A 14,511-nucleotide genomic window follows, 5' to 3' on the forward strand; every position below is an offset into this window, starting at 1 on the left:
ATAAAATACTTTGCCGGCCCTCACATATTTGAACGAATGAGATTTAGCCATATTTTAAATGAAAACAAAGGAAGCATGTCTTTAAAGGGAAAAATTAGTCTAGGCATTTCATAGGAAAAAAATGGTCTCGAAAGCCTGCAGGCCAGCGACCCTGGCAAGTATGCCAGCTGTTGAACCCACCAGGAGATGTAGGGTATGGGGAAGGTCACCAAACATGAATGCCACTGAGGTGCCCACACGATTCAGGGCACATCTTCCAGAGCTGAGAAAACTGCTTGGGGGAGGGTGGGGGCTGGGTCCATCCCCAGGGAAAATAAAATTCATGTGCCTCCATCTTACTCCTTTATACGTGGACCACATTTAAAGCAAGTTTTAAAATAAGCTCACCTTTTTATCTTTGGGAGTCCAGGTCACCACTGAGATCTGTACCCCCAAGGAGGCCCACATTCATCAACTGGCAGGTCAGTACACCTCTTCTTACTGGGAATTCCGGTCTTTGAATTTGGCCCAACATGCTCCTAAGGTGGGCTGTCGGGACTCCAAACATAGGGAATCCCCCAGCCCCCTGCATCAATGGCCTTGTTTGGGCAGCACGGAGGCTCCATCCCAAGGAAAGGCCATGGGAAACTTCTGGGCAAGGGTAGAACCTAGCATATTTGGATCCTGGCCCTTATGCTGCACTCCTACTAGAGTTGAGCAGGAGTGAGCTGGAAGGGCTGAGGATTTTTGGCCCTAATATACTCGCAAGAATTTTTTTGACATTCTTGAAAGAACATTAATTTTGTTACCAGCATGGAGAACCTCAAATTGAGTCTTTTTGCCTGCCAGGCTACTCTCGTAACATCATTAATGGGGAGTGTTTTTATGCATCCTCGAGCAGCACCATATGATACAGCAGGAGCAGGACTGCAGATTAAACTGAGAACCACTCCAGATCTGTGGGACCACGGAAACCCGTACTACAGACCGTCTCCAGAGTGACACTCAACCGAGCCCAGAGTCAGCTTGTGTATTTCCCATAGAGCCACTCTAGGACAGGCAGGGACACTCCCTAACAGTGATATCACTAATACATAGGATTACATAGGATAAACAGCACAGAAACAGGCCATTCGGCCCAACCAGTCCATAGCGGCATTTATGCTCCCCTTGAGCCTCCTCCTGTCTTTACTCATCTAAATCTATCAGCATAACCCTCTACTTCATTCTCCCTCATATGCTTGTCTAGCCTCCCCTTAAATGCATCTATACTATTTGCTTCAATCACTCCCTGTGGTAGCGAGTTCCACATTCTCACCACTCTCTGGGTAAAGAAGTTCCTTTTGAATTCCCTATTTGATTTCTTGGTGAATATCTTATATTGATGGCCTCTAGTTTTGCTCTTCCCCACAAGTGGAAACACACTCTGTATCTATTCTATCAAAACCTTTCATAATTTTAAAGACCTCTATTAGGTCACCCCTCAGCCTTCCTTTTTCCAAGAGAAAAGAGACCCAGCCTGTTCATCCTTTCCTGATAGATATACCCTCGCATTTCTGGTATCATCCTTGTAAATCTTCTCTGCACCCTCTCCAGTGTCTCTATATCCTTTTTATAATATGGCGACCAGAATTGTACGCAGTATCCAAGTGTGGTCTAACCAAGGTTCGATACAAGTTTAGCATAACTTCTCTACTTTGCAATTCAATCCCTCTGGAATTAAACCCTAGTGCTTGGTTTGCTTTTTTTTTAATATAAACGGCCTTGTTAATCTGTGTTGCACTTTCAGTGATTTGTGTATTTGTACTCCGAGATCCCTTTGCTCTTCTACCCCACTTAGAGTTGTATTTTCCAAGTAAGATGTGACCTCCCTATTTTTCCTACCAAAATGTAATACTGCACATTTATCTGTGTTGAATTTCATTTGCCAATTATATGCCCAATCTTCAAGTTTATTAATGTCTTGTAATTTTTTGCTGTCCTCCTCAGTATTGACTATCCCCTCCAATTTAGTGTCATCTGCAAATTTAGAAATTGTGTTTTTGATTCCAAAGCCTAAATCATTAATATAAATTGTGAACAACAGTGGTCTCAGAACTGATCCTTGTGGAATACCACTTCCCACCACTCTGAATAGCTACCCTTTACCCCTCTCTGCTTTCGGTCTTGAAGCCAGCTCGCTATCCATTCTGCTACTTGTCTCCTGACTCCATATTCCTTGACCTTATTCATTAGTCTATTATGTGGTGACTTATCGAAGACCTTTTGAAATTACGTTTACGCTCTCTGTTACCTACCAGGGAGAGAAACCTGATTTGAGCACCTCGGAGTAATATAAATTAACATTTTACAAAAATGTCAAAAAGTTTTCATGAGTTTTTTTTTCATGGCCCTAGCTTCCTTTTTAGGGTCCTTTGGCTTTTGAATGGATAACCACACATATTAGTGCCCTGTGTGTTAGTCAATGTTTATAAAACGATCACAAACAACACTCGGTTAGCTGCTCCATTAAAAGATCATTTTGGCATCATTATAAATCGAAGAGTAAATATAAGTAGGTGTTAAAAGGATCTAGCCACATTTAAAGACAGAGGTGACCAGTTCACTCTCAATATAATGATAGTTAATGGAATAATGCTCCAGTTTTCAACCAGTTACTGAATCCTTCATTAACCTTGAAACTCTTACTGTACATGTTTTGAGGAGGGGTAGCATATGGTGGCCAGTTTACAGTGATCCAATGTCAGATTTGCAAATGATCCAAGTACCTGCAGTGCACAATAATAGGGCCAGTATCTGGAATGCTTTGCTGTGCTCTGTTTACTTGGTCCAGGAAACTCAGTACTCCTCCTGGTTCATTGGGCACCCCGTGGTCTGGCCAGCTGAGATACTGATAGTGCCATATGCGCCTAGGTGGTTCATTCTGTGTGAAATAAAACCATAAAATGCTTGTCAGCACATTTTCAATTCTCTGAAGAGTGGCAACAGGGACTGTAGCAATTGTTACACATTTTCAGACAAGTAATCCTGCACGATTAGCAACAAGAAATACAGCGGAGTCTGTATGTCAATTCTATTTTGCCGAAGAAAAATGCTCAATAAATCTCATCAGGAATGAATAATTGTAAAAGAATTACTGGTTGGGGGATTATCAAATTGAGAGTTATTCTTAAATGGGTGCTAGTTTTTTTGTGGGTTTCCTTTAATTTTACTAGGTCCACTCGGTAATCAAACGCATCAAAAGAAAATGCTTCCTTTTCAGCAAGCAGTGCAAAATATAGGTAACCATAATACAAGCTTTTTTATATAAGTACAATGAAAATAATGTATATTTTCTTGGTCCAATAATGATCTACTTTTAATCCCTTCTTGTTAATGGTCAGTATACAGAAAACACTGTGGGGGTAAAATTTGATTAGGCTCGAAAACGGGCGCGATCTGCCCACACCCGTTCAAAGTGGTGCAGGCAGCATGCAAAATTTGTGCTGCCTGCTCATTATAATGATTGGAGCGCTGAGCTCAGCGCTAAACGCTCAGTGCTGGTTGGCTTAGCACTGAAGAGGGGGGCCAATATCGGGTGCAGTCTACTGCCAATAACATTTTGTCTAGGCTCTCTGCACTTCTTAAAAGGGAGGTGCTTTGTTGCAGAAGCACCTCATTGTCACTGTGGATGCAGCCATGTTGCAACAGGGAAGAGAAAGGGCACAGTGCTTTTCAGATGCAGCACTGGCGGCCTTGGTCCAGGGGGTACACAGAAGACAGGTCCTCTACCCACAGCTGGAGCCCTTCGAGACAGAACACCAGAAGGCAGTGAGAGGAGATAGCTCAAGCTGTCAGTGCCAATAGTGTTGCCCCCAGGACCTGGATCCAGTGCTGCAAGAAGTTCAATGACCTCACACGAGTGGTCAAGGTCAGTGAATGCATCTTCAAATGCCATATCCCACCGTCTGCACTATTCGCCTCACAAACTGCTCAATGCACCACACCCCCATCACTCACCTAGCAATCACTACTCATACCTCACAATCATAGTTTCACCTCACCCTCGCACACTTACCACTGTTGCAAGCCTCACACCCACATCTCACACCTTGCACACACTGTCAGTTATTCAACTGTGGCAGGTACATAACCCAAACACATTGCACCACTCTCACTGATGCACTTCCCTTTCTCTTGCAGGCGAAAGTGGCACACAACCATAAAGTGCAGGCACCTCACACACTGCTCCTGGCTCAGGTTGAGGTAAGAGAATTGCTCTCAGAAGACCCTAGGTGGGTAAGATCTGCTGCTTAGAGCCCTCCTGCCCCTCTTCCTCCTCCCTCTGCGAGCAGCTTGTCCTCTTCTTTGCTGGCTGTGCTCCATCTCCGTCATGCTGCAGCGCGAGGGGGACTGCAAGTAGAGCCACCATGACTGGGAGCAAGTGGTCTGAGCAGAACCCTTGAATTCAGAAGCAAGGACTTCTCCACTTGCAGCACCACTCCCCGTCACCTCACCAACTTTGAATATCTGCAGAAAGCTCCAAACAGTTGCACAAACTTATACAGAGCTGTAGAAATCAAAAGGCAAGTAACCTGAAAGTTGTTGTTGATCCCTTTAAATATTGCTGGTGCGGGGTGGGTCCCTTGTGCGTTCAGCTGTGTGTGCTTTGGAGAGGGCGTGCAGTTGAGCATCGACATCCAAAATAGCAGGTTGTGTCCCCGATGTCCAAAATAGCAGATCGTGCATCAAATCAGTGTTGCACGCTGATTGACGTCACGATCTGCCTCATTAGCATTCTTCTGTCGAATGCAGGCAACGGCCACACTACCGACCTGCCCAAAATGGCGACCGCCATGGCCACCATTTTTCTGCCAAAACCGGCCTTAAATGCCGGCGCTAAGAGGGGGAATTTCACGGCCTGTGTGTATATTCTGTCTATATTTTAAGTAGTGATTTTCCACCTGTATTTGTTGTTCTCCCACCCCCACAACAAAATAATTGTATGGGTTACATTGGTAAGCACCAGATTGCAGCCAGAAGTCACCAATACTGACTTTGTTAAAATATTATTGTACCAGATTGTGCTTGGTACTGAGTGTGTTAAAAAAAGCAACAAACTAGTAAACCTGCCTGGTCTGTGATGTGCTCCAATATTCCCTCAGGCCCTAAGCCACGAACTGACAATAATCCTTGTCATCCTATCGCAAGCAGCACTACATTTAAATTCATACAATATACTCCAAAGTGGTAAGAGAAACATTTAAAACCAAAATTCACTATCTGGTATAAAAAGTATTGTAAGTAAATTGACGATAGTATCAATCTTGGGAGGGGGGGGGAGTCAGATCACTGTCCTCCAAGAACCTATAACATCAGCTTTCTCTCTCAAAGGCACCTTGCACCTCCTCAGTTTGTCCCAAAGTTCTTTACAGATAATGAATTACTTTTGAAATGTAGTCACTGTTGTGACACAAGGCAGGTAATTTGTTCGTAACAATGTTCCACAAACAGCAATGAATTAAGTGAGGAATAAATGTTGGCCCAGAAACTGGGCGAACTCCTTGCTCTTCTTTGAAAAGTGTTGTGGGATCTTTTGCGTCCACCTGTGCAGATAGACAGGGCCTTGGTTTAATGTCACATCCACAAGATGGCACCTCCAACAATGCAGCACTTCCTCAGTACTCCACTGAAGTAATCTTAACTGGAGCACAGTACTTGGAACTCTCCTATATATATCTATCATTCTTTATTTTCTCTCTGAAAAAAACAAGCCAATATGCTGCAGATGAACATTTCTGATCAAGTGTATAGTTACCCGGTCTGTTCGAATAACCTCCAGTTCTCGTACAATGTAATCTTGTGCCATGCGTTCTTCCAGATGTCGCACAGAAATCAGGCCATACTCTGTTGATGCTTCCGAATCTGGCCAATAGCGGGAACATTTGTTCTGGAAGAAACAGAAAATGAACAATAATAGTACAGTACTCAAATTCCAAGCATGTAGTTTAACAGAAATATTCACAATGTGAAATTTTGTTTTAGATAAAATAGAAAATCTATCTTTTCAAAGGGACTTTAGGGATAGTGCTTTGAACTTAAAGCACTTTCCCTTAGTGATGTTCTGTGTGGTCATTTCTTCAAGTAACATGGTTCATTTTAAAACCATAGGGCCAATTTTGTGATAGTACCGTAGTGACACGCCTGGAAGTGTGCAAACACATCTATTGGGCAGGAGCACATAGAATGGACCTCAAGAGTTTGCAAAGTAGACTCATTAAAATAATTGTCCTGAGCTCCCAGTGCAGATTGGTCCACTTGTTGAGAATGTGGGGCCAAGGGGTGATATCCAGTACGGCAGCAGATTTAAAGAGCTGCTGTTGTGCCTTAAAGGGGCAGAAAAACCATTACAATAGAAGAAACTGCATGGCTGAGGGCAGTGCAAGGCCCCAGGGAAGATGGAGGACTCCCCCTTTACAGAGAAAGCCCTAAAAAGGTGATTCTGAGAGAGGTGCAATGATAGAGAATTATCATCTTTGCGGCAGAGGGACATTCTTCTCAGAAGTCTGCCGTCCAGGCTGCCTGGGAAGAGTTGACAGGGCAGGTGAATGCGGTTTCACATGTGAGGAGGTCATGGGCACCGATGTCTTCCATTTGTAAAACGATAAAGTCATTAGCCCTGGAAATCAAAGTATTAGTGATCTGATGTATGCAGCAGTACACTGCAGACTAGTTCATCGGAGTGATGTCACCTGAGGCAGCTGGAAAAGAGCTAATGGCATAGAAGTTCAAGATGATGGTGACTTTCACCATCACTGGCAATTTCATCCCAGTCCCAGGCAAAATTGCAGGTGGTTCTGCAGGAGATGGCAACGTTTCAAGATTGCATCCTTAGTGACGCATAAGTAGTTGAAGGAAGATTTAATTATTCATGCCAAAAAACACTCTTCATTTAAAATTGCTTATATCAGGGGATACGCAAAGTCTGGCCAGCAGCTCAAGTTTAAAGGGATGTGTACATTTAAAACTAAGTGGTTGTAAATAGGGACAAATATTGTTTCAGTGTTTATAAAGTTTCAAACTGGATTTTAAATATTTATTAGCCTTTGCAAAGTACCAGGCAAAATGAAAAGAAGCCCAATGTAGAGGCAAGAAATGGCATCTGTGGACAAGTGATGGAGTAAAACAACACCTGACCCTCAGTTTATGGCTGTTAAAGCAGAAATGCTGTTGCATGAGATGGGGAGAGGAGGGTTGCCTGGTTCGGCACTTCAGGACATGCTAGGTCCCGACCTTAGTTTGGAAATCAGGGTCGGCCTTGTAAGGGATGGAGCCTCTTCCCACTTTTACAAGGCCAACCATGTCAGAGTGGCAGGACCAGGGGCTGGAACTCCCTATCCTGGGAGTTCACAATATCCTGACCCACGAGGGGCCTTGCGCAAGACTGGAGGCTGTCATCCCCAGCGAGGTGTGCTGTACCGGCCGGCCTCCAGAAAGTGAAGTGGACCCCATGGAGGCAAGTTCAGGTCAGAAAAATGGCGTAAACCCTTGAAAATGGGTAACATTAAAAAAAATGTTAGTATTGGTCCCATTGCAAAGGAGGTCTGGGGGCTGAAGTGTATGGGGTCTCCGGCTTGGGGGGAGGGGGTGCAGAACTGGGCAGCTCCCCATCAACGTTCCCTTTAAGCTCCGCGTCTGCGCAGCTCTGTGGACCTCCCACACAGCCGGCTCGTGGCTTTTCAATGGCAGCCGGAAGCATGGAGCGGGATTGAAATCTAAAATGCTCCTGTAATGGTGTGCCGGCTTCGTACAAATGAGGTGGCCACCCACTTACCCCGCATAGTTCACTGGGGTTAGCACAGGAGGGCAATCGCAGGCATGCATCCAACAGCCTGTGGATTTTCGTGGCTATTATGTTTAACATACTCGTACATTAACCTAAGATCCTCTTTGGATTTCTTTTGCCTTTTATTTTCTGCTGACGAGAGGAAGGGAGGAGAGAAAACTGATTCCTTGCTGTGGTACAGTTTTAGGAGAGCTGTTCAAATGGGAATTACTTGCGTATGAGCTTGACAGTGAGAGTCAGCAGGCTACTTAACACTGGAGGGCCTCAGCCAAGCCTGATTCTATCCTCACGTGGTCTAAACATGTGTACATTCCACAGGGGTCACATTAACCTCTTAATTTCTGAACCTGGGTTTACCCTGTAGTATAGCCGTTTGGCCCTTCTGCTAAAATTTTCAATTAAAAAAAATCTTATGAAATTCCAATTTACAGTAATTTTAGCCAATCCATTTTTTATAAAAATTATTTAATGTTTTTTGGCTGTACCAAATATAATATCCATGAATAAGAATTTACTCACCCTTCCTCTTTCTACCTCTTTGGTTGTCATGACAATGACGTGGGCATTTTCCTGATAAACCATTTTCCAAAAATCATTGATTGTATTCTGAAGACAGCCTTGTGTTGCAATGTAGTTTTTAGAATCATCTCCAATTTTTCCATTCTTCAGTTTTATGTGGGAATAAAGAAAACCATTGTTCCAATGTATACCGTTTCATTTTATTCAAGAAAGTATAAATGAGTTAAGTTTTATTGATTACTACCAAGACTATTACATACAAGAGGGATTGTTTAAACTAAACCTGTAAGATTTAAAAATATTAGTTGGTTCATGTTATTCTTTACCATCCCAACAAAAATAATTTTACATTGACGACCATTTTGAGACAATGTCAGATTGCATACTTACAAGGAGGTGAGCAAAGTTCCATTATCAATCAAGGGATGTGGGGATCGGGCAGGAAAGTGGAGTTGAGGTCGAAGATCGGCGGTGATCTTATTGAATGGCAGAGTAGGCTCGAAGGGCCGTATGGCCTACTCCTGCTCAGAATTCTTATGTTATCATCTGCTCAAAATTTCAAAAACTTCTACAGGGAATTTTTTTGAACTATATATAATTATTTTGCTTACCCTGGAGTCTGATACTTCTCATGTAAAAAAAAGGGTTTTGTTCATTTGAGAAAACTAAGATGCCCTTATCTTGGAAATTACAAAATATGGTTCCCCCCACCCCTCGCTGATCTGTATCAAGCGTCTCTCTCTGATGTCACAGTTGAGATCGGGAACTTTCTATGCGGATAATTATGAAGCAGCATCAGAGAAAAATTAAGAATTCTTGGGGCCCTGGGCTGCTGGAACATTCGGGGCCTTTGCAACCCCATACAACACCCGCCCGCCCACCGGACCCACCCAATCCATTAAAACTCAAACGTGTAGTAAAATGCATGAAGTAGGCTTGCAGAATGTTTACACATTGCATTAATAATAAAGCAAATCATATTGCAATATACTATGCTTAAACGATCCTGCTTCATTTTGTGTCTCACACAAAAAGACTATAAATTCTGTAAGTTTAATACCCAGGCTCTATTATATCACAGACGTTATCTACTATCAGCATCTAATTATTATTAAGGATACAAAACACCACGCCAGTGAACATTTCAATTGCAGTATTTCCTCAGTAAGAATAATCCAAGATATATCTGTTACATGCCGCACTGCATCAAAATAATTGAATTTGCCTGCCATCAGGTACTTATTCCAACTCCGTAATTTAACAGGGAAACATTTTTTGGAGGCAGGAATGACAGGAAATAAATGTGGAGCATTTATTTAATGTTAGACTGGAATCTATGGGGGGGGGGGGGGGGGCGCGAGAGAGAAAATCCTGTAATTCCCATGAATATTTAAGATTAATATCTACGCTAAAATGCTGAAACTGCAGTTTTATGTAACATCATTGGGACCTATATAAAAACAAAGCCTAGCCCACTGCTAACCCCAGAACACTCACTATCGTGCTTGTCATTACCTCAGTGTTCACTGCTCTGCACCGCAGCCTTTTGCGAGTTATCATGAAACTGGGTCGGGAAAGGTTTGGCGCACCTTGTGCATGAAATTCCAAGAACTGGGAGGCCGCTGCAAACAGGCAAAGAAAGTCCACATGCGCGTGCAAACCACGGGTGGGACGCGCATACCGTAAACTATACTTCCCTATTTTCTCCTAGGTTGCTCGCAGCAGTGCCCAGGAGATTAATCTTTCATTCCTGGAGAGTAGCCCCATGTGAATGATGCTCCAACTTTCTGTCCCTGTGGGAAAGTAACTGAGTTGTGAGTTTCACCGGGGGCCCCATATTTGCAGAGGGCCCCATGGCACAGGTCCATGCATTAATTCGCCTTGAGTAGCATATTAACACACTAAAGAGCTGCACCACAGGTTTGCCTTGTTTTGGCACATGTCCAAAGATGGGCTAGTGGGTGGATTATAGTTACCAGCAATTGTACATGATCAGGCTAATTAGAAAGACCCAAGTATCTGCCAGGGGGACAATATGGATTTGTTTAAATCTCATGATCATGACATCTCCATCCAATCCTCTGTAACTGACAGAGGAGAGGCAACCTTTGGGCAATATTATGTGTACTGTATTTGCATATTGTGGAGTGGTTCCACCTGAAGGAACATTGGCAAGAACCAGTGACATTTGTAGTTGTTTAAAGTGGTTTCAGTCTGGTGTCTGAAGCCAAGGTATGAATGAACTGGAATTCTCATCTGCAGTAGTACAATAACAAGAGCACCAGTGCAGGTGAAAGATTTAGTTGCCACAGTAGAATGCAATTTTTCTGGTCTGTTATTTTCTGTTTGTTTTAAATTGAGACGTTTAATTAATGTATTATTAATATATTTGAACTTTAGCATCACAAACCCAGAGGAATGACGACCTTGGAAATGACCAATGGAACCGATTTTCTAGATTCCCATACTGCTTTTGGTGATGTATAAAATACATAAGGCTGGATACAACCAGCCAATCAGGTTAAAACTAGAGTTGAGAATAAAGTCATTACAAACCATCTTGAAGAAGAATAGACACTTACTGTGATATTATTAGCATTGATATAATCCGATCCCAATATTGTTTCATCCACATCCTTCAGTATAACTCTGGTATTATCAACTACAACAAGGAGGTAACAATTAGCATCATTAGTATAAAGTCCTTAAACCTTAACCTGCAATATCTTTTTATACGGTTATGTTTCGGTGATGGCAAAATTACATTCAGAGAATTACATGTACTATGATTAGTACAAGTTTGTTAGACATGGAAAAACTGTGCTGAGATAGACGCAACTCAACCCATGCCAGCTCACAGGAAACAGTTCATTGTGACTGTGCACCCTGCAACATTTCACTGCAGTATTGTCAGGCAGTAATACAATTTGGAAGCATTAACTCAGTCTCTATATTTTAATTGTCACCTGTACAAAATTGCAACAAAAAAAAAAATCAAACCAGCACCAGCCATCCATGAATAGAAGCACAGCATCAATTTAGAACGGCATGGTTTCTGTCGCAGCTTTGATGAACATGCCCAGCTTCTCACTGAATTGAACTTTAACTGAAGGCTTGCATTCCTTTGGATCACTGAGAGTATGACAATGTTGACACAAACCCAGAAGTAAAGTCCACTTACATGGCAAAATATTTTTGTATCTGTTCTTGCTTTTGTTCTCTATTCTCTGTCCCTCCTTTCTGCTATACAGTAGTTTATATTCTTGTTGCTGGAGAAGCTGTTAAAGGAAAGTGCAAAAGGTGCATATCACATGCTTGAAATAACTTTTAGCAATTAAATCCTGAGAGTTGGACTCTACTTTGATTGGATGAATTGATTATGAGAATATTTATTACATTGCACAGAACCTCAGCTACTTTTTGTTCTGTGATGTAGAGATAAGCATTTAATTACATTCAAATAATCATGTGGACTGGTGTACACTTTTTAATTTTGTGGGGTGGCAAAATGAGTGCTGTTCCCCCTTCACTCCTCCTGCTGGAGGGGGTTGAATCACTGCTGTGGGCAAGAATTCTTATAAATGTTTTGCAAAACGAGGAATCCAGTTACTACAGCAGTATCCAAAGAGGTATCACAGCCTGAAAAAGTTACTGCAATTCAATTTTTTGTGTGAAATCTAATCAAGAGGTCAAGGCAAGTTTTGCAAAATGACTGATTTAAGGCACTTTTATACTCGTCACTTCTGTAGTTTAGGTCAAGGTAGAGTGATGCCTTTACATATCAATGTGCATACATTGCTAAAATTTTAGATCCATCTTGTTGAGGAGCTACAACCTTGCTGTCGGGTTAAGGGAGCTGGTTTTAGCAATGTAAAGACCAGCCATTGGTGCGAGGACATCAACCTCTTACAACCCGAACTAAAGAAGCATCAAAATATCTTTAGAGGGGTTAAAATGAGACATGGGACTAAAGTTGCATAAGTGAGTCAAAATGTAGTTAGCTAAAAAAATTTAAAAAAGTTTCTCGTAATGGGGTGGTCAGGTTACAGGTTACATGGGAAGGTCAACTTGCGAGATTCTATTCTGTGTATTAAAAAAATATACATATATAGTCCTGCTTACCTCAAACTCTTCCCAAAAGCCTTGCTTGGCCTTTTCTGTGTTATCTGCTGTTTTATTGAGTTCCTTCACTCGATTCTCTATGTTTGCAGCATTTATTCTTGTGGCATTAAGTGGCTGTGAAAAAAACAAGTTGCTTCATTAAAATGACAACTTTTTTCAGTTAATTCAATTGAATAGTCATCAATAAACACAAACAGCGAAATTAAAATGTACCATCAAGTCCACTGAATAGCTCATTAAAACAGCAGGGCTTCCTCATTTTACCTCGGGGGAGAAATTCAACTCATGGCACGCATCTTTTCAGAATAAAATCAACGTTAACTTCCGAACTTTGCGCCTGGCATTCCGGATTTGTGCAGGAACGTATGCTGACTTGGGTGACTTTTAATGAGAGCTATAAGTGGGAATTTACAAAGATTTCCTTTTAAACTGTGGATATTAAGAGGTAAAAGTTTCACTGTGCTGTTCCTTGGTGCATGCTAGGAGAAAATACTGTAATACTGAAAATCCCCAGCCCATGATTTTCTCTTCATTAATAAAAATGGATGGAAATTTCATGGGTTGGAAGTGCACAGTTTTATGTGCGCTCCTGGCACACTCTTAGAAGCAGTACAGCTGATTTAAAAAAAATCCTATATTACTAATTTAAAAAAGGTGTCCTTCTAAAATTGAATTGTAGGCAGTAAAATCTTTGTTATACTGATCAAACATTACCCTAGCCATTGTACACAAAAGAAAGAAATTGTCTTGTCTTGGTACCCTTGTTATTTTATATATATAATGATGATTTGGACAAGGGCATCATTAGCAAGCTCTCCAAGTTTACTGCTGGTGCTTAATTAGGGGACAGAGAAAATAATGAGAAACTATGAAATCAGTTTCTAAAGGAATTAGATGTTTTGGGTGAATAGGTAGCAGATGCAATTCAATATGGATAGGTTTAAATAATTAGCATATAAACAAGGGACCAAAAGGAGCATATATGAATTTCAATAGTCATACAATGCGCTGATCAAAAGATCTAGGGATCACTGTGGACAAATCTGTGTAACTGTCAGCCCTGTACCTGGCTGCAGTTTAAAAAAAAAGGGTAAGCACTATAAAATGGTGGGTTCTATTAGCAGATTAAAATAGGTTACATAGTTGCTGTAACTGGTGCTGTGCACGGAGTTATTTAGATGCATTTATGCACGAAAGGAACTGAGGCACATGATGAGAAGTGGCTAGAAAGGAGTTGCAATGCATCAAAACAGGATGGGCTTGTTGATTCTGTAGACCTTTCCTTTTTCCTAAAAATCCTTCTGATCTTATGCTTTCCCTTCCAAGCCCAATGACTCAAAATGCAAAAATCATGCGTGGCACTTCCATTCACGTTTATTTTTTTTAAAAAGACAGTCATTTTGAAAACGCTCCAATCAAAACAATAACTGATTGTTGTAAATTACGTGTTGCTACCAAAGTCACATTTGCTAGCCTTCCCTGAAACACAAGGAATGCTTTGGTTATTATCCCCAGATACTTAGCGGGTACTTTTTTGAAAGCGTATACAGATTTCACTTTTTTGGCTGTTACAAGCATCTAGAAATGTTCATTCAACACACGCTGCTAGGAACACAGTCACATTTGCAATGAATGACAGTTCCAGGAAACTCATTTTTAACTGGTATAAAGAATCTGATGAGAAAAGGGCACTTATCAAGTTTGTGGGAAATCTTAAAGGATTAAGTTACCGATAACACAAGTCAAGCTTTATAGCAACAGGCTTCAGGAGGACATAGACAGACTGGTGAAATGGGCAGACACATGGCAGATGAAATGTGAAATGATAGATTTTGGTAGGAAGAATGAGGAGAGGCAATTTAAACTAAATGGTACAATTTTTAAGGGGGTTCAGGAACAGAGAGACAAATCTTTGAAGGTGGCAGGACAAGTTGAGAAGGCTGTTAAAAAAACATAAGGGATCCTTGACTTTATTACTAGAGGAATAGGGTACAAAAGCAAGGAAGTTATGCTAAACCTTTATAAAACACTGGTTAAGCCTCAGCTGGAGTAGTGTGTTCAATTCT

General features: G+C 41.6%; 1 protein-coding gene across 4 annotated transcripts in view; it reads right to left on the reverse strand.

The window, feature by feature from the left end:
* The window catches only part of ptpn11b (protein tyrosine phosphatase non-receptor type 11b), a 170,767-nt gene that overhangs the window by 13,654 nt on the left and 142,602 nt on the right, over positions 1–14,511 (reverse strand). For all 4 annotated transcript variants that reach the window (XR_015073562.1, XM_085967309.1, XM_085967310.1 and 1 more), the window contains 6 exons: positions 12,446–12,559; positions 11,505–11,601; positions 10,906–10,985; positions 8,324–8,467; positions 5,777–5,908; positions 2,748–2,902 (listed from right to left, as the gene is read on the reverse strand). Coding sequence is in view for 3 of the 4 variants with exons in the window: in XM_085967309.1 (XP_085823435.1) it covers positions 2,748–2,902; positions 5,777–5,908; positions 8,324–8,467; positions 10,906–10,985; positions 11,505–11,601; positions 12,446–12,559 (722 nt within the window). In the remaining variant the exon portion in view is untranslated. The remainder of the gene's footprint in view (positions 1–2,747; positions 2,903–5,776; positions 5,909–8,323; positions 8,468–10,905; positions 10,986–11,504; positions 11,602–12,445; positions 12,560–14,511) is intronic.

The sequence above is a fragment of the Somniosus microcephalus genome, chromosome 25 (genome assembly GCF_052327205.1).
Source record: "Somniosus microcephalus isolate GS21.2 chromosome 25, FLI_Smic_1.0, whole genome shotgun sequence".
Taxonomy (NCBI): domain Eukaryota; kingdom Metazoa; phylum Chordata; class Chondrichthyes; order Squaliformes; family Somniosidae; genus Somniosus; species Somniosus microcephalus.